The sequence below is a fragment of the Vigna angularis genome, chromosome 7 (assembly GCF_016808095.1).
Source record: "Vigna angularis cultivar LongXiaoDou No.4 chromosome 7, ASM1680809v1, whole genome shotgun sequence".
Lineage (NCBI taxonomy): Eukaryota > Viridiplantae > Streptophyta > Magnoliopsida > Fabales > Fabaceae > Vigna > Vigna angularis.
The window spans coordinates 26597922-26617922 of NC_068976.1; the positions used below are offsets into that span (position 1 = coordinate 26597922).

The 20001-nt window shown below is 33.8% G+C and overlaps 3 protein-coding genes across 3 annotated transcripts; all 3 read left to right on the top strand.

The window, feature by feature from the left end:
* The first annotated feature begins 14344 nt into the window (after positions 1 to 14344).
* LOC108336613 (uncharacterized) lies at positions 14345 to 15370 on the top strand. The gene has a single exon (XM_017573084.1). It carries the CDS (start codon positions 14345 to 14347, stop codon positions 15368 to 15370), a length of 1026 nt encoding a protein of 341 aa, XP_017428573.1.
* Positions 15371 to 15425: 55 nt separating this feature from the next.
* LOC108336614 (uncharacterized) lies at positions 15426 to 16812 on the top strand. The gene is made up of 2 exons (XM_017573085.2): positions 15426 to 16041; positions 16139 to 16812. Exons 1-2 carry the CDS (start codon positions 15426 to 15428, stop codon positions 16810 to 16812), a joined length of 1290 nt encoding a protein of 429 aa, XP_017428574.1.
* Positions 16813 to 17248: 436 nt separating this feature from the next.
* LOC108336615 (uncharacterized) lies at positions 17249 to 18901 on the top strand. The gene is made up of 3 exons (XM_017573087.1): positions 17249 to 18206; positions 18252 to 18587; positions 18654 to 18901. Exons 1-3 carry the CDS (start codon positions 17249 to 17251, stop codon positions 18899 to 18901), a joined length of 1542 nt encoding a protein of 513 aa, XP_017428576.1.
* The last annotated feature ends 1100 nt before the right edge of the window (positions 18902 to 20001 follow it).

Consider the following 20001-nt stretch of genomic DNA (forward strand, 5'->3'; position numbering starts at 1 on the left):
ACTAACCAATCATTTCATAATCAAATAATACCTAGCAATATCTACACACATATCATCACTCATGAAATTAACCACAACTCGTCAACTCTCAAACATGGAATAATACTAACTTATACAAGCATAAACTCTCAAACATCTTTCACCTAGATCCCTTAAAAATTTCTTAGAAAGTGAAAAGGATCATAACACCTCAACAAATCACATATAAAATAAAACATTAAAAGTCATCGTTCAATGCTAGAGGTTACAACTAGCGTTAGAGCGTTAGGGGCTCTCTAACTTCATCAAAGCTCAACAGTAGAAAAGTGTCGCCCAACCTCAGTCTTCCAGGGGCTCCTTGATGAGGCCACACTCAACGATGGGTGTTACCGCTCAACATCTTCAATGAAAGTGGCATTTATTTAATGCTTTGTGCAGCTCGAGCTCAGTAGTAAAGGCTTGCAACTCAATGGAGAAATTTCAAGACTACAGAAAATTACCAAATAAAATCCCCAAACCCCACATGTAGTCTCCCAAACTTGTTCATTTACAACCACACACCATAAACATATTGTGTAACCTCTAATCGAACAATTTCAAACCAGGAATTTGTTGGATGAAAAACCAACGACAAGTGCACCAGTCACAACGTAGCAAGTGATAAATATCGTTCTCTCCCAAAGGACTTGTGCAACACTCGACAACTCTTGAACTCTAACTCAATTAGACCACAAAGTTTACAAAAACACAAGAAACTCTTTTTGATATTTTCACCGAAAAGGTGATATGCAAGGAAATGTAACACAAATTATTTACAATTTGTTGAGACTAGAGTTCAACCACATCATTCTTATGCATTAATAATCATCTCAATTTCATATTCATATCAAAATCAACTCACAAGATACTCAAATCCTATCAATTTCTTAAACATAATAAGTTAATATTTTATCTTTACTTTTATCTTTTAAGAAATCTATTACATGTGGGTGTTTTGGGCTTGTAAGTAGCGTTTAAAGACTTAAGATTGGTCAAAACTGTTAGTGTTATAAAATCATTGATTTGATTTGTCTACATGAAAATATTGTTTCCTATATGAATAAAGGACTCTAAAGGCAATGGGGTATTGTGTTGGTGGATCACAATATACGTAAAGGAAGCTTATTATTTTTATTTTGTTCAATCTTAACTTGTTCTGTGATATATGAAAGTGGTTGGATTTAATTGTATTATGATTTGTTGATACAAATGGCTTATTGTGCTTGTAACTAGTGTGTGTAATCATTGTATTATTGGAATCTGGTCATGGAAATTAGTGATTTATGTTTGATTGAGCTTTTATAATTTAATTGATTAGGATAGAATATAAACCTTAGCATGGGACATCAAATTAATCAATGGATACTATATGAAGAAGGTTTTCACTAAATTAGGTTCATTTTTATGCAAAAGAAAGGTAAAATAGGTTAGATAAACACAATTGATCAATCTAATATACATATCGAGTTTTGGTATTTTGCATTGACAATGGGTGGCCCCTCAGTGCCATTGGGCGCCAATAGAAAATAAATTTGAGTGAGCTTCAGAGGTATATGCGTTAGGCGACACCTACAGACCATCAGGCGCTACCTGAGGATTTAAATCCATGCAGCTCTAATGGCCTAGACGTTGAGTGTGAGGTTGGAGCCATTAGGTGCTACTAGAAAATTAATTCCAAAAAGCTTCAGTGGCCTAGGTGTTGGGCATTATGCTTAAGCCACTAGGCGTTGGTCAATACTGCTAGGTGTAAGAAATACTTGATTTTACTTTGAAATTGTGATTGGAAAATAAGACTAAATTGTGCATTACATGATTGTGATTAATTATAAGGACAATTGTCACATTGTTTAATGTTAGGGTATGTATTGAGTGAGAGTCTTGATTGTGTAGTCATCTTACTTAGGTGGTGAGAGTTGAAGGATCTTATAGTAAGATTTGTGTGAAAGAGTACCATTTTGGAGATGATATAGTGTATTAACCATGTCATGTAGATGTGTGCCAAGTGGAGCCACAATAGTTATTTTGCTTGAATCAACAAATGTATGTCAAGTGAAGTCAAAACAATTATTTTCACTTGAATCCACTATAGAGAAATTACTTGACAGGTGCAAAACTTCACATATTTGGCTCAGTACATATATTCTGAAATTGAGCCTAGTTTTTTTGTTTCAATATATTAATGAATGGTTATTTCATATTGAATGATATTTCGTTGTATATTGGGTGGTTGATTTGTGCTTAATTTGAATAAATAAATCATGAATATTGATTAAAAAATGAAATTTTATTATATGAAATGTATATAAAATTTTATAAAAATAAATAAGTTTACTTTTATATTTTGTGATTGTGCATCGAGTATGATCATATATTAAATGCAAAAGATTGACCATATGAGACTACTTAAGAGATTTGTAAGTTGTAGTAGTTTCATATGTACAAGACTATTAAATTAAAAGTTTTTTAATTTAATAATATTTTTTATTTTAATATTGTAATAATATTTTTTCATTTTTGTTATTATACTACTAGTTTTAACAAAAACAGTTAATTTATCGATAAGAAAGTATTATAACAATATAAAAAGGAGTAATTTATGAGTATAATTAATTATAAGACGTGAGAATGTGTCTTTTGACTTTATACCCAATCCTGTTTCTATCCCTAACCTGCTCATCATTCTCAGTCCACATTCCATACCAACTACGCATAATTCCTTATTCTTCTAATCTACGTAGAAAAAAAATCATCTTACGTAACCACAATGAAACTTTTTAAAAGCACTCTTCCTGTATTTTTCTTTTTCTTTTTGTCAAATATAATTTAAACTTATTTTTAATTTTTCACATGTCTATTTCAATTTTTAAAAATTTTAAAAATTTTCAAAAGCATAAAAGAATGTAATTTTTAATTAAAATCAAAATATATTTTCATAATTATTAAAAGTTACATAATATGATTATGGAGAAAGATAAATTAAATCATACTTTTTAAAAAAACTAAAATTATTTATTTATTATTTTATCATTTTTTTTTATTTTATACAAAATACCAAGTAGTCATTTTTTGTCCATTTTATTATGATTTTTAATTGTGAGAAATTCTTAGAAAAAAAAATGTAAGCTAGTCATGCTTATTTGTCTTACGGCTATAAAATTTGATAATTTCCTTTAATTTAGTAATTTTTAATATTAACTTTTAATTAGAGAATTTTATCTTTTACTAAATAAAAATGAATAAATTTGTTAATTTTTTTTAATATTATTTAAACAAAACTATATATTACATTTTTTTCAATGCAATAAAAATATGAATTCCTTACTGCCTTCTTTTAGTATATATAATTAAAATAAAAATGAGAAGAAAATACTTATACGGGTTCTAACCATGTTATCTTATAAACTTAGGATATAAACTTATTTTATAAGTTGTCATTGACGTGTGAATAATTTGTAACCAGTGATCAATTATTAAGAAGTTGTTAGAAGGTCAATTCATAGATCCTATGGTTCAACATTATTTCTAGTCGCATTAACTGCATCCATCCATAATTAGTTAACTGTAACTTGTTTCACACAATTCATGAAATATCTCTTAATTCATATTGTAGATCCTAATCTCATTCATATCTATTTAAAATGTAAATATGAAATTTTCATTTTTTTAAATAAATTTTTATTAAATATACTGATACTACAAAATTCATTTATTATTTCATTTTAATGAGAATTAACTAAATAAATATTGTCCATATCCTTATAGTAAATTACTATAAGAAAAACTCTCTAGTGTTCTTAATAACACAAATACTGAGCCGTGTCTGTACATGTAAGAAGCATAAGATATATTAATTATAATAATTAATTTATCGTTAAACTCGTATTTTATTAGAAAATTGTTTTACAAGACGTCCTTTGGTTTTTCATGTTGTCTTGTTTTAGTTTTTATTTAAAATAGTAAATTTATTTGAATGGGAGAATAAAAGACTCTATGATACACTTTAGCAATTTAATTTTAAGATATACTATTTGTTATGATACATTCAACAATCTTATATTACTTATATAAGTTAAATTTAAAAGTAATTTAAATATTTTTTTCTTCCATTAACCTTTTTAATATATCTTTTAGAAACAAAATTACGATAAACTTTCGGATTTCAAAACATACAATACTTAAAAATGGAATAGGTGTCATAGGAATGAAAACAACTTTTTTAGTCCTTTAATGAATATTGTTTCCTCCTATCTCGTTAGACTTAGGAAAGGAACAAAATTAAATTTTGAAATAACTAAAAATTAAAATTATTCTATATAAATAGATTCGTTATTTCTTAATTGCAACTTTTTTTGATCTTTTATTTGTTTACAACAAAGATTTAACATATAGAGTTGTTTTAATTAGGGGAGCAAAATGAACTCTACTGAACTGTACTATATATTAAAAAATACATTTAACCAAAAATTAGTTTGTTTGAAGTGAACTAAAATGAAAATTAGTTTAGATGAATTGAACTGAATTATTTTTCTTTCTATCAAATTGCATTACATTTAACTGTAATGTGAACTTAATAAACTGCTACCTGTTTCGAACTACACTAGTTTAAATTAAACTAGACTATTTTTGAACCAAACTACACTATTTTTGAATCAAACTACATTGATTTTGAACCGAACTGCAATATTTTTGAATTAAAAAACTAAAAAAATGTTGCATTTACCTACTTTATTCATAATATAGGTTCTTTCATAAACAAAAAAATTAAAAATTTTAGATAAGTCAAGTCGGACAAAAGGTTGAAACAGGCCAACTCACGCAAAATGTCGAAACATGTATGGTCCGAAATTCGATCGTATTTGACTAGGAGGAGCACAATCGAAACTCAGTTGAGTCAGTCTCAATCTAATATCGATCGAATTAGGTCAGGAAGGCCACAGACGAAACTCAGTCAAGTCAATATCAACCAAAATTCAAATGAGTCATCTTGGGTCAAAAATCAGACAAATTCGATTGGAACAGCCATAGTCGAACTCGATTGATTAAGTCTTGACCGAAAATCGGTCGAATTTGGCCGAGTTGCCCTTGGGAAGGTCATGAACGAAATTTAGTCGAGTTAGTCCTAATCAAAATTGGTCGAATTTGACTGAGTAGACATTGATTAAAAATTAACAAAATTTAGCTAGAACGACCATGAATGGTCGAGATAATCCCAATCGAAAATCGATCGAATTCGGCCAATTCAATCTCAACCAAAAATTGGTCAAATTCGATCAACTCAAGCATGGTTGAAATTCAATCGAGTCAATCCCAATCGAAATTCGACTGAATCGACCCTTACCGAAAATCGACCGAATTCGACAAGTCAACTCCATCCAAAAATCAACCGAATTGGCCAAGTTGGCCCAGACTAACGTTTGGTCTAATCGGCAATAGTCAAATTAAATTACAACTTTAGAGACTTTCAAACAAGTAAAAAGTATAAAATAAATTAGTTTTAACGAGTAGTTAACTGAAATATAACTTTAGAAGTTCAGTTTTGTAAAACTAAACTATAAAAGTTTTTATTGTAAATAGTTTAGTTTTTTTTAACACAGTGCAATTGATTGATAGTTAAATGTACTTTAGTTAATTTTGTCCCCCTCTAATTTTAACATATATAAACAATTTATGAGACTTTTGGATGAAAGTTCTCTTCTACTTTTTTTGTTTTGAAATTTTTAGCCGTTGTGTAAAAGAAAAATGTGTACTTCACATCAAATTTTACAAAAATTACACTAAAATAAATGTATCCGTGTAAGTTAATTTGATCTACACATGTTAATTCACCATGAGTTAAGTTAAAAACAACTCAATATACTCAATTTGTTATATAAATCATAAATTTTATAACTTGAAGTAATCGACCAACACGAGTTAACGAGTTAATAGGTTAAGTGAATAAACTTGTTTAAGCATGTTTTGTTTTACTAACTTATTTTATATATTTATATTATAATGCAACTTCTAACTTATTTTATATATTTATTATAATACAAACATAAGAATTAATTTGATCTACCATCACAAAATTCATATATTTTACTAAACATTAATCACAATTAGAAAATGATATTATAATTATAGTAAGTAAAAATAAAAGTTTTAACTTATATAATTGAACAAATAAATAATTAAACAACATTCTAGTCTTAAAATGAATCAAAGTGTCAACTATATAATTATAAGTAGTTAATAATTATAGTGAAAAAATCAATAAACTATTATAGAGAATTACTATTGATAGACTATGTTCTCAATCCACTTTCAACCTAACTCATACTCGTTTAACTCTCAAATTAAATGAATTAAGTTCAATTTAACTCACATTTAAAACACTACTTTTTATTCTAATTTAATTTGACTCAAACTCATAACAAGTTGAGTCCACCATAACATTGAATTCTTTTTGACATCCATATATTTTAATAAATGTGATTAACATAAAAAGCAACTCAAGTCAAGTATGAGTATTGCACACTACCAACATGAATCAGAGCGTTCAATTTTTAATTTAGTTATAATAATTAAATTCAAACCCAATCTAACTATACCTTACATTGTACACAATTTTTTACTTTATACGAAAATATATGATTGACATAAGTTAAATACAACAGTTCCAATATAAAAATCTAACAAATTGTGGTGATATTAAATAAGAAAAAAAAATATGTTTGAAGAATATCTCTTTGTCTACATGAGTCCCATGTAAGTCATGGTTGATAATATTATTTTTTAATGATCATTATAATTGACAATGATAATATTCTACATGAATGAAACCTTAACAAAACAATTCATGCAAAAAATTGATAAAATAAATAATGCAAATGATTTAAATTTATTTTAATTTTCTACCTAAGACAATAAGGTGAAGTTATAAGAAGATCAATAGAAATTTAATTTGATTGGATTTTGAAGATACGTATAGGATTAGAATGATTTTTATTCTTTTTTATTTTGATTGATTAATGAAACTATCAATAATTTTTTCTACCACTTTTAGTGGATTAAAATCTAGTTTTAATTTATTAAATTCACTTAAGTTAGAGATTTTTTTTACTGTCTTAATTTGTTTTTTTAGATTTTTAATCACTTAACCTACCTTTTCTTAATCTATTTTTAAAATGAAATCATTTTTTTTTTGTGTTTTATCAAATTAAAGAAACATCTCATTCAATTATTTTCTTTTTACAGAGCTTTTATCTTACTTTATATATTTTCTTATGCCACTTAACATTCTTAACTTGATCACCTTATCTATGTGTCTTTATTGTTTTATGTTTGAGTACAAGTAGTTTTAACATACAATTTCATTATTCTTCCATTTTATCTTTTCACAGATTCAATAATGGCTTGATGAGTGGGCAAAAGGGAAGATCATTATATTGTTGATGCCTTCAACATATAATAGTTGCTTGACAAACAAAAGTTCAAGCGTAAAAGTCTTTATTATTTTGTGTTTGAACCTTATTTTAAATGTTAAGTTTTGTTTTAAAATGGATTAAAAGCTGTTTTAGTATGTAAAAAACTTGTTTTAAAAGTCTTATAGGATTAGTGTTATGTATATTATTCTTATTGTTTTCTTAAAGAGTTATAGTAAGAGTCAAAAACGTATTAGATTGATCATAATTAGACAATTGGATATAACTGTTATGATAGAGTAAACTAATATATCAATTGATATATATTGTTCTTTATATATTTGGTGAACCTGCAATATGATATTTCAAATATTTATATTTTTGTCTAAAATATTCTATTTAAATTAATTAATATAATTTTTTTTCTCGTTTTTCCTTCGTCAGTTTGCCGGCAACATATCCTTAAACGAAAACAAGCAAGGTTTTGCAATCCATTTTTATATGTGTGGCTGAGGACTACTCATCCAAACAAGCTAAATTAATCCATTTGAAAATCATCAATAAGGTTCAAATGCTCAAAATAGAGTAAACAAATAGATTTAAATATAAATATACTTATAGTATCTGAATTACACCAATTCTCTTTATAACCCCAATTTGATTTGAAGTTAGAATATGCTTAAAAAGAAAAGTACATAAGCAAGGGTTTTGTAGAAAAGAGGGTGGCTACTAAAGTGTTGGATAAAATAATCAATAAACATGAAAAGGACAATCCATAGGTTTGATTTGATGTGATCCACAGAAACACAAGTAGATTAGATCAAATAATAAAATAAAAAGTTTTGAAAAGAAGTGAAGTTGGTAGGAAATGTTCTTTCTATATAAATTCCCAAGAGAAAGGAGATAAGAAAATGAAACTTCATTCATAGTATTTGATGATATGATAGCTCACTTCTTATTTTATTTAATTTACTATAACACCACAAAATTTATTACATGGGGTTTGGTCGGAACGTCCATCTTTTACTCAATCCATCTTATTTTAATTATTGTGAAAACAAAATACTATTAATTCATCATTTTCATCTATATTCTTATTGTTTTTAATGTCGCTTTTATTTTGAATAATATTTAAAACTGATTAAAGTTATTTTTTTAAAAAAATATATCTAAAATCTAAAATATTGGTCATATATATATATATATATATATATATATATATATATATATATATATATATATATATATAGAAAGAGGAATCAAAATTTATGTGTGATAAAATACACGGTGTTATAAAAAGAGATAGGAAGAAAAAAAATTAAATGCTTATTTATTTATTTTAAAAATCAGGAATCTCTTTCATTTATTTATCTATTACATGATTAGAACGATAGACTCGTTAAACTTAAGATTACTTTTTTTATCCAATAAACTGATTAATTGAAATTGAGGAAAAATTTATAATTTTATTTATATATCTTTTGAAAAGTATGTCGAACATTGATGATTATCTACAAATTGAATACAGTCAAGTAGCTAGACATTGAACCAAAAGAAACATCTTTAACAAGAGTATTACTTTCCATATAAAGAAAAAAGAAATGAAACATATTAAAGTTTAAACAGTATTTTCAATTTAAATGGTATAAAAGAATCTGTGGTGAGAATAGAAAATGGGGCGGTGCAGTGGTGGAAGTAGTGGGATTGTGGGCCCCACCTAAAGCTTCCAAAAGCTTTCATAAGCAAAACAATGGCCATAGAAAACCCTTCTTTTCTCTTTTCTCTCTTCTCTCAACTTTCATCATTCTTCAAATGAATCAATCTTCCAATGAGTGCATCTTCTTCACAGGTCAAATTTCAGAGTTTAAATGAAATACTTATTTTTAATATATAATAAATAATGCATTGCTAAAAATGAAAATGAAACTCATTAAATAGTATATATAAATGCTGCATTTTGTTTTTTGTTTTACTTCACTGTGTTAATTGCTATGTTAATTGGTGTTAAGTTATTTACATAATACAATGACTTCAGCAATGCACTAGCTTGACGCAATAATGATACTAATTAAGTTGCTAATACCTTATTTTTTGTAACTAATCATATAACATTATGATAATGTGGTTTACACACAATATAAAGACATGTTCCGAAAGTGAGAGTGAGATATATTTAATAATAGTGTTATTTTTTGAAATTTCACGTTTGAAAATAAAAAAAAAGAGAAAGAATGAAAGAATTATAGTGTCACATTGCACTGAAGTGATTGTTTGGTCCACAAGGCTTGCCAAAAGTTGTAATAGTTTGCAGTTTGGATATGACTGCTTGCCAACGCAACACATACCAACAATTTAGATGGATCTAGTTTTCTTAAACCCACTCACTATAGAGAAATAAATAAACTAAAATAGAGAATTCTATCATTCTTTTTCAACACCAACCCTCCCAAATTATTCTATTTTTTTTTCTATGTTTATGATACATCCTAGCTATCTATACTTATTTATGTCTATAACTTTTTCTCATGTTTATGATACTAATTCTAATGATGGGTATTCAAAAGTCTACTTCAATTTCTTTTAAGGATGTGCCACTTTTCTTTTCGTGAAAAAATTATTTTACACATGTAAAATTGTTTTGTCAATGTGTTATTTTGGAGTAAGGTGAGCATTTGAGTTTTTTTATAAATTTATCAATCTTAATAATTTTATTTCAATATATTTAAGATCATAATATTAGTATTATGTTTAGGAGTGAAAATTCTCTTAATTTTCGAACGAGATTGGTTTTGGTACATCCAATATTACTTAGTATATCATTATTTAAGAGTTAAGACTAAAAATAATTAACTATATTTTTCCCTTTTAATTCTTTAAAATAAATTTTAAGAATAAAATAGTGAAAAAAAATCAATTTTATAATAATTAAAAAAAAATCCAGAAAAATATTTGATGTGAAGCATTAACATTTCTATTTGGTTTTGCATTTTAGTCTTTGTATGATGAATTATACGTGCTGTTTAAGCTTTGCTTTTTGTAAATAAATTTTTTCATATATTCTAAATGAGTTGGCAGAAGCTGTGACTTTCCGACATTGGCTCAATGGGCTGTTTTCTTGTCAAATGGGTACCAAACTTTCGTTTAAAATATATATATAAAAAATACAATATTTTAGTTGGTGTTATGTTCCAAATTAAATAAAATTGTGAAATAGTAATATTATAACACAATTTTATATTTATTTAACACACATACGAATAAAATGGTCATAAAATATAAATTTTTATATTTTTAAAAATAAATAAAAAATAAGAAAAAATAATGTTAAATAAATATAAAAGTAGTGAAAAGTGATGTTAGAATTACCAAACCCTAAACATTCTGAAATGTCATATGATGTAAGAAGTTGATGAAATGTGTCATGAATACGTCATCTAAGTTTTATTTTTTAGGGTTAGAGAATAGTGCATATTTTGTTATGGTAGTGGATTGCAAGAATTCAAAGTTAAATTGGAGAAACGTCCACGCTTTGATGTATTGGTATTCAACGAATTGACAAGTAATCATTGGAAGAAGGTTTCAAAATCATTATTAGTATGAAAATGAAAACAGATTTCACATAATATCAACATTAATAGACATTAATAACGTCAAAATGAGTTTTTATAACGTCTTTATTACGTCCAATTAGGAATATTTTATGTACAATTAGAATAGCATTTTCAACAAATTAGAAGGAGATTTCACATTAGATAGTTAATCTGCAAGTATTATATTTTTTTAGGTTTTTAAGCCACACCTAAAAAGACTATTAATTAACTATTTTAGAAAACGGGTTAGTAGCATTTCTTAGTATATCTTTACTATTAGTTAGAATTTATTTAAACTATAAAATTACGAGTAAAACTTATAAGTACCTGAAATTCATAAATTTGTGTGATTTCACCAAATTTAGTTAAATATAAAAAAAACTATTTAAAATAGTATGTTTCTAACCTTTTTTATACTGTAAACAATTAGGAAATTTTGATTGATAAGTAACTTTTATACTAATGTAATTTGTTAATAATGTCACTAAAATTTCGTCGTAGAATCAATTTTTTGTATCTCAATATGTCAATTTGTAAATTTGAATCAGTATAATTATGTAATTTTATTTGTTATATATTAATATTAATGTAACATAATGTAATTTTTTACATGTTTTTAAAAATATACATTTAATTATCTTTTTTAATTATTATTATTATTCAATTTTAAAATTTGACACAAATGAACTAAGTCCCAATTCAATAATTGACTTGAAAAATCATATTTTATATAAAATTATGAATAACGTAACAATGGATTTAATTCCTATCTAGTATAAACTGATCCCTTTCCTTTAAATTTTTAAAATATAAGGCAATCATTTTTTTTTAATCTTTTTCGTTTTTTGTTACAAAGTTAAAAAAAAGGTAAAAAGAAATAGAATTAAATGGTTTTATATTTACAGCATAGTGATCAATATAATAAAATACAATTTCTCTTCTTTTTTTAATCAATTGCTATTTTAAAAGGTAGTGATTTTTTGTTCTCTTATGTCTATGTAAAGTTTTTCAGGAACCACGTTATAATCATCATTAGATATGATTATGCAAACTAAAAAGCATTATTATTAAAAAAACTAAAAAGTGTTAAAATAATTTACTTATTTATATTATAAAGAATAAAAATTGGCAAAAGGTCTAAAATTTAGGTAGATTTCCCTTTAAAATTATCGATATTTTCAATAGATTGGTAAAATGAACCACTAAAAGTAGCTACCTAAGTGGACCCAATAATAATGATTAAAAAACTCTAATCAAAATAGTACAAACTTTACAGATTCTTTGTTCATTCTTGTTTCATCAGATGAAGTGGGACCTATGGCCAATTTGAAATGAAGAAAGAAAATTTTGAAAATTTTGAAAATTTTATTAGAAGAAAAAGTTGAAGTATAAATCATTTATATTTTTTGTTCACTTTATTTGTAATCATAGAAAAGTAAAATACTTGTTTATTTTTGTTTTCTTTCCGCTCTTTTTTCTTTCCTCCATCCACATATAGAATACTAAAAATCCAAATGGAAAAAATATAATTTTAGTATATTTTAATGTAAAAAATGTAAAATATTAACGAATTAAAAATCAAGTGTAAATTTTTAATAATTATTACAGAAATTAATAATCTGACCATATACATGACATTTGTTATTAGATAAGGGTGTAAAAAAATATTATCAGTGTATTTTAATTAAACTTAGAACCAAACATCTTGTAACTCGGAAGAAGTTTTTTAATATTGGACTGTAAATATATTATTTTTAAGAAAGTTAAATAATATGAATAATATTTTACATAAAATTTCTTTAAACTCTCATTTCTAAAGCTTTATTCGTAAAAGTAGTTTAGTTAAATAGTAACTTCTATACCAACCCACCATAGTTTAACATTATATCATGACATCTTGTATTTATCTGAGAACGTATGAAATAATTAAAAAAATATAATTAAATTCAATGTATACTTTATTACAGAAAAGTACTAAAAGATATAAGTTACTTTAGATTATGTCATTAGAGGAAAGTAGTTGTTTTATTTTGGGGGTTATAAAATAGTAATTATGGGGGCTTTAGATAGTAAACTAACTTTGGGTTTGCTGGTGAAGAAGAAAGAAACAAAGCTTGGGAGTGAGCTTTATTAGTCTTAATTTATATTGATTACTTGTTGGAATTAAAATTATAAGACAATTTAAAAGTGTACCATAGGATACCTGAATTCACCAACGGTCGACCAATAACGCGGAAGACCGTTTGTCGGACCTTCGTACGATCGTAATGTCACGATCATATATCGGCGATATGTCGAACGATTTTTAACATCATAAGCGTTTGCGGGTTGATGTCGATCACTTGGCGATCGAACACCAGTGACACTCACATGTTGATGTCGATCACCTGGCAATCGACAATCAGTGACATTCGCATGTTGATGTCGATCACCTGGCAATCGATAACCAGTCATGTCGCGACACATAGTGCTCGCACGACAGCCAAGCGGTTTAGCAGATACAAACGAACAGTTACGAATATTAGTCAAATACCACGAATCACGGGAATAACTGACCCAGTATCAGACACGATCTAACAGTTACAACTCCCAGGTAGTCAACTTCGATAACTGACCGGATTTTCAGGTAAGCGGTTTATTTTACTGTTTTAAATACACAAAGCACACTAGAAAAAAGGTACGTTTTTCCCTAAGTAAAAAGAAGAAAGATTATCCTTATTCTGATCCAAGACACATCCCTTTTCTGACTTGAGCGTCGGAGTGCTTTTGCAGGTACCCAGCACATTTTCCCCTCAGAGAGCACAGCGTCGAAGGAAAGATAGCACAGTAACAGCGTCACTGGAAGAAGCAGTTCAGAGTTGTTAGGTTTGTATCTCGGTTTCCACATCCCTACTGAAACATTTTGGCGCCCACCGTGGGGCCGAGATTTAATATCCCAACGACGACCACCGGAGCTATGGAAGACTTCAACACTCGCGATTTAATCCAGCAGCTGCAGACACAGATCGAGGCACAAGCACAAACTATATGGGAGCAGCAAGAACTCCAGCGCAAACAGGCAGAGGAGCTGGCAGCACTGAGGGCGCAACGCCCACCGCCAGAAGTATCTGCCTCTAATCGGCAGGATGATAACGAAGCGAGTCACCATGGAGGACCATCTGACCCTTTTGGCGGGGGGAGGAAGGGGCCTACTTCCATGCGCCTCACTAACTTGCTCCCTTTCACGGAGGCCATCATGCAAGCGCACATGCCAGATAAACCCCCCCCCCAGCGTTAGAACGTTATGATGGCTCCGCCGATCCCGACAATCACCTGCGCAACTTTATAGACGCCATGGCGTTCTACACAGGCAATGACCCCGTCATTTGCAGAGCTTTCTCCTTATCCCTTAAGGATGAGGCCTTGGAGTGGTTCCACACTCTTCCACGAAATTCAGTAGATTGCTTTGCGACAATCGAAACTCTGTTCCGAAAACAGTACGCAGCCAACAGAAGACCGGAGATGACTGCTGCTGAGCTTGTCAATACCAAACAGGAGAAGGATGAAACCCTCAAAGCGTTCATGCAACGATACAACGAGACGGCTCGGCGTGTGAAAGATATCAATCACACCTTCATCATCAGCAATCTACCTTCGTGCTTAAGGCCAGGATATTTTGCGGAACAATTATATGCTGACCCTCCAGCATCTATGGAAGAACTGCAATCCACAATTGCAAAGTTCATCCGCATCGAGGATCTCCAGAATTCTCGGAAGAAGCAGCAGCAGGATACCTCCAACCATGATTCTAAGAAACCCGCCAAACGACCGACCAACGACTACAAGCCAGACCGAGTACCCCGAAAAGAGTCGGGTTGGACATCTAAATATGATCGTTACACGACCCTCAATGCACTGAGGGCAAAGGTGCTCGAAGAGGCTTTGCATGCCGAACTCCTAACTGTGCGACGAAGAGCTACTCCCAAGAACGCGGACAGCAGCAAGGCCTGTCGCCTCCACGTGAATCATGGGCATGACACGGAAGAATGCAACTTGGTGAAGGACGAGCTGGAGCGACTCATCCGAGCATGCTACCTCCAGAACTACGTTAAGGACAGAATCTCCACCAGAGCTACAACTCCTCACCGTAAGGATCCCTCCAGACGGAGCCCCGAGCGATCGCCTCCCAGGGATGACCGACGCCGCAGGCGATCGCGCAGCCCACCCCGACGAACGGAGAGAGAACGTTCGGTCCGAGGTCGAATTGACACCATATCGGGTGGTTTCGCCGGGGGGAGTGTCATCCTCCGCCAGGAAACGACATCTAAGACAGTTAAAGTCGGTACACATGGTGGATCGACAGCCTCGGTCGATTCCTGATATTACCTTCACCAATGCAGATTTCCATGCGCCCGACCCTGATCACGATGACCCCATGGTCATCACGACTGAAATAGCTCGATACGACGTCAGCAAGGTACTCGTCGATCAGGGGAGTTCGGTCAACATCTTATACTGGTCCACCTTCAAAAAGATGGATCTATCCGAGGACCTTATTGCTCCTTTCAACGAGCAAATTGTAGGCTTTTCAGGGGAAAGAGTCGACACCCGGGGGTACCTCGACTTACGAACGCGCCTGAGAATGGGTCTGGAAGCACCGGAACTTAGAGTCCGCTTTCTGTTGGTCGAGGCCAACACATCATACAACGCCTTGTTAGGGCGACCTTGTTTGAATGCATTTGGAGCCATTGTGTCCACCCCTCACCTGGCCATGAAGTTTCCCACGGAAAGTGGCACCATTTGCACCGTAAGAGCGGATCAGCGAACGGCTCGACAATGTTATGTTGCCGGGCTTAAGGTCACCCCTTTTGTACCAACCACAAGGGCGAAAGGAGCTGAAATAGCGACGGTCCACTTGGACCCCCGAACTAATATAGATGAGCGTCTCCATCCACAAGGCGATGTCAAATTCCTTCCATTGGCAGCGGACGCCTCCAAAAACACAAACATTGGCGGGGACCTCGCTTTGAAGGATGAACAGGATCTGGGACGTATGCTCCGAGCCAACGCGGATTTGTTCGCGTGGACGACCTCCGATATGCCAGGAATCCACCCCGGAGTCATGGCCCATAAGTTGTCCATCTTCAGAGAGGCGCGCCCTCTCACGCAAAAGAAGCGACAGTTCGGAGAAGTTGATGAACGCCCAGTTCATCAGAGAGTTAAACTACACTACATGGTTGTCGAACGTAGTCATGGTCAAGAAGTCGAACGGCCAGTGGAGAATGTGTGTCGATTTCACTGACCTCAACAAAGCGTGCCCTAAAGATTCATATCCCTTGCCTAGCATTGATCGGTTGGTAGATGGGGCTTCCGGTCATGTTGTACTCAACTTCCTCGACGCATACTTGGGCTACAACCAAATCCCCATGTACGCACCTGATCAAAGCAAGACAGCTTTCATTACCGAGCGCGCCAATTATTGTTATGAAGTAATGCCGTTCGGTTTGAAGAATGCCGGGGCGACATACCAACGCCTCATGGATAAAGTTTTCCATCATCAGATAGGCCGATGCATGGATGTTTACGTCGACGACATGGTCATTCGGAGCCATTCTATGGAGCAACATTTACAAGATTTAGAAGAGGTGTTTGGCCAAATCAGAAGGTACAACATGCACCTTAACCCTTCCAAGTGTACCTTCGGAGTCCCTGCGGGTAAGTTTTTGGGTTTCATGCTTACTCGACAAGGCATCGAAGCCAACCCAGATAAGTGCAAGGCCGTACTCGACATGGCAGCCCCAACAACTCTCAGGAAGGTATAACGCCTGGTTGGTAGGCTCACAGCCCTCTCTCGCTTCATTCCGAAGCTAGCCGAACACATCAAACCCATCCTGAAGAACATGAAGAAGGGCATCACACGACACTGGGATGATGACTGTGAAACAACATTCAACACTGTCAAGCACATTCTCACTAGTCCTCCAATTATGGCTAGACCGGACGCTGGGTCCGACTTACAACTGTATATCGCAGCATCCCACCAAGCCGTCAGTGTTGCCCTAATACAAGAAGCACCGTCCCTCAAGTTAATATACTTCATCAGCCGTACGCTGCAGGGGGCGGAAGAAAGATATTCTCGCATTGAGAAAATCGCGCTGGCTCTACTCACAGCTTCGCGTCGACTCCGACCCTATTTCCAAAGCCACCAAGTAGTACCCGATCGCCAAGATCCTCCGCAAGCCCGACTTAGCAGGACGGATGGTTTCTTGGTCAGTGGAGCTTTCTGAGTTCGGCTTACGTTATAAGCCGCGAGGGTCCGTCAAGGGTCAGCATTTGGCGGATTTTGCAGCTGAATTAATACCCACACCTGATGACTCGACACCAAAGTGGCTCCTCAACGTAGATGGATCCTCAGACAAAAAGGGGGGAGGAGTCGGGGTTGTCCTAGAAGGACCAGATGGTTTAGTCATAGAGCAAGCCATCACATTCAGATTTTTTGCTAGCAACAACCAAGTCGAGTACGAAGCCTTGATTGCTGGTCTATCCTTGGCCAAAGAGTTCACGGTCACTCGTCTAGAGTGTCGGATGGATTCAAAGTTGGTGGTCGGCCACGTGAACAGAACTTATCAGGTTAAAGATAATCAGCTACTGCGTTATTTCCACAAAGCTCAAACCCTACTTCAAAACTTCGCCGAGGTTAACATCATCCATGTACCCAGGGAGCAAAACACAAGAGCAGATCTCTTGTCTAAGTTAACTCACTCTAAGGAGAGAGCACATCTATCATCAATCATCAAGATGACACTCGACCACCCAGTTGTGGAAGCTTTCGTCACCGACGTGTCGACACCGACAACAGACTGGCGGCAGCAGATCAAGGATCTAATGGTGAAACAGGAACAAGGTGAGAGCATTAGTCTGACTGATTCAAAACGAATTGCATGTTTCTTGTGCATAGGCGACGACTTATACCGCCGCGGCCATAGCACTCCTCTATTGAAATGCATATCAGAGGAGGAAGCCGACTACGTCTTGCGCGAGCTACACACAGGCATATGCGGATTTCATTCGGGTAAGCGGACACTCAGAGCACGCATACTCCGCGCAGGATATTACTGGCCCACGCTCGACCAAGATTGTGAGACGTTCGTCAAGAAGTGTATCTCCTGTCAGGCCCACGGTCACGACATCCACGCACCTCCTGAAGATTTGCATGGTATCATTTCTCCCTGACCTTTCGCTCAATGGGGCCTCGACATAGTTGGACCTTTACCCCTTGCCAAAGCCCAAAACAAGTTCCTCCTCGTGGCAGTCGACTATTTCACAAAATGGATAGAAGCTGAGCCATTGTCCGTCATCAGTGCTCAGCGAGTGCAAAAGTTCATCTGGCGCCTGATCTGTCGATTTGGCCTACCGCAGAAAATCATTACTGACAACGGTCGCCAGTTCGTCGAGCGCAAGCTGGAAGAATTCCTCAGCAGTCTGGGCATCAAACATGTCACCTCCTCGGTCGAGCATCCTCAAACGAATGGCCAAGCCGAAGCCGCAAACAAAGCCATACTTACGGAGTTAAAGAAGCGACTCGGCGAAGCCAAAGGTTTGTGGGTATAAGAGCTACCAGAGGTCTTGTGGGCTTACAGATGCACTCCACACGGATCCACAGGGGACACACCATTCAACCTGACTTATGGTACTGATGCCATGCTCCCAGTCGAGGTTGGCGAACCCTCGTTAAGACAAAATATCACTGATATGACACTTAATGAGGAACAGTTACGGATGAATCTCGACATCCTTCCTGAGCGTCGAGAGGTCGCTACCGTCCGTGCAGAGGCGCAAAAGCGAATGCTATCTCGCCGATACAACACCAAAGTCAAACCCAGAGCCTTCAAGAGCGGTGATCTGGTGTGACGAAAACGAGGAGAGGCTAGAAAAATCGAGCGCACGGCAAACTAGCTTCCAACTGGGAGGGCCCATTCCGCATAGTTGAGGACATGGCAAATGGTACATACCGCCTCCAACTTCTCGACGGACAGCCCGTTCCCAACACGTGGAATGCTACTCATCTTAAATATTATTTTAGTTAGCATTCATCTTTTGGCTGACAGACTATTCATTTCAGTTTCAAATAAAAAATATACATTTCATTGTCATTATTATTTCATTTCATCTATATTTTTTCCAATGTCGAGTCTCAGGATCGTGATCGTCCACCCCAAGCACGACTACTTTCGAACAACTTGGAACTCCTCTAACTGGTAGCTGTTCTCCCTTGAACACCCGGTCCATTCGGGATACACTCCCACTGGTGACTGTTCTCCCGTGAACACCCAGTCCATTCGGGATACACTCCCACTGGTGACTGTTCTCCCGTGAACACCCAGTCCATTCGGGATACACTCCCACTGGTAGCTGTTATCCCTTGAACACCCAGTATTCCCCCACTCGACCTTCACCCTCGACGGTCACACGCGGCGCTATTCACACGCCCAACTTCGACACTAAAGATATGATCTTCTTAGTCGATCGTCCTCTTCAACATTCGTTCATTCAGACGACTATTCAACACATTTCATTCGTTCAGACGAATATTCAACACGTAAGTCGTTACAAAGAAAATTCACACCTTTACAATCATCACATTATTTACAATCATCAAAAGTTCAATAAATCCAAGATCAACATTATAATAGCAAAACAAAATCCTAGTCTATTACAATGTTAGGCGTGTCACCAGTAACATCTCCGACAGCTTCCACCGCTGGTTCATCCACGGCGACCGCTTCCTCAGGCCCATCGCTGGCAACCACCTCTTCACCCTCTTCTGCTTCCATGAAGGCATCTTCCGGAATTTCGCTAAGAGGTTTCAACTGACCCTCATACACGTCCTTCCGAACGTCAAACTCCACTCCCTCAGTCGACACATCGAGCAAATGGCCGACCTGCCTCAGAGCTTTCCGGAAGCCCCTGGTATGTTCAATCATTATCGCACCCTTCAGTTCTTCTACTAG

Bases quoted from the DNA above. Each gene is read 5' to 3' on its own strand.
- LOC108336613 (XM_017573084.1), top strand. From the start codon at position 14,345: ATGGCGTTCTACACAGGCAATGACCCCGTCATTTGCAGAGCTTTCTCC.
- LOC108336614 (XM_017573085.2), top strand. From the start codon at position 15,426: ATGGTCATCACGACTGAAATAGCTCGATACGACGTCAGCAAGGTACTC. The intron at 16,042-16,138 runs GTATGCTCCGAG...GTCCATCTTCAG, and splicing joins GGATGAACAGGATCTGGGAC to AGAGGCGCGCCCTCTCACGC.
- LOC108336615 (XM_017573087.1), top strand. From the start codon at position 17,249: ATGGTTTCTTGGTCAGTGGAGCTTTCTGAGTTCGGCTTACGTTATAAG. The intron at 18,207-18,251 runs GTATCATTTCTC...GCCTCGACATAG, and splicing joins ACCTCCTGAAGATTTGCATG to TTGGACCTTTACCCCTTGCC. The intron at 18,588-18,653 runs GTTTGTGGGTAT...ACGGATCCACAG, and splicing joins GCGACTCGGCGAAGCCAAAG to GGGACACACCATTCAACCTG.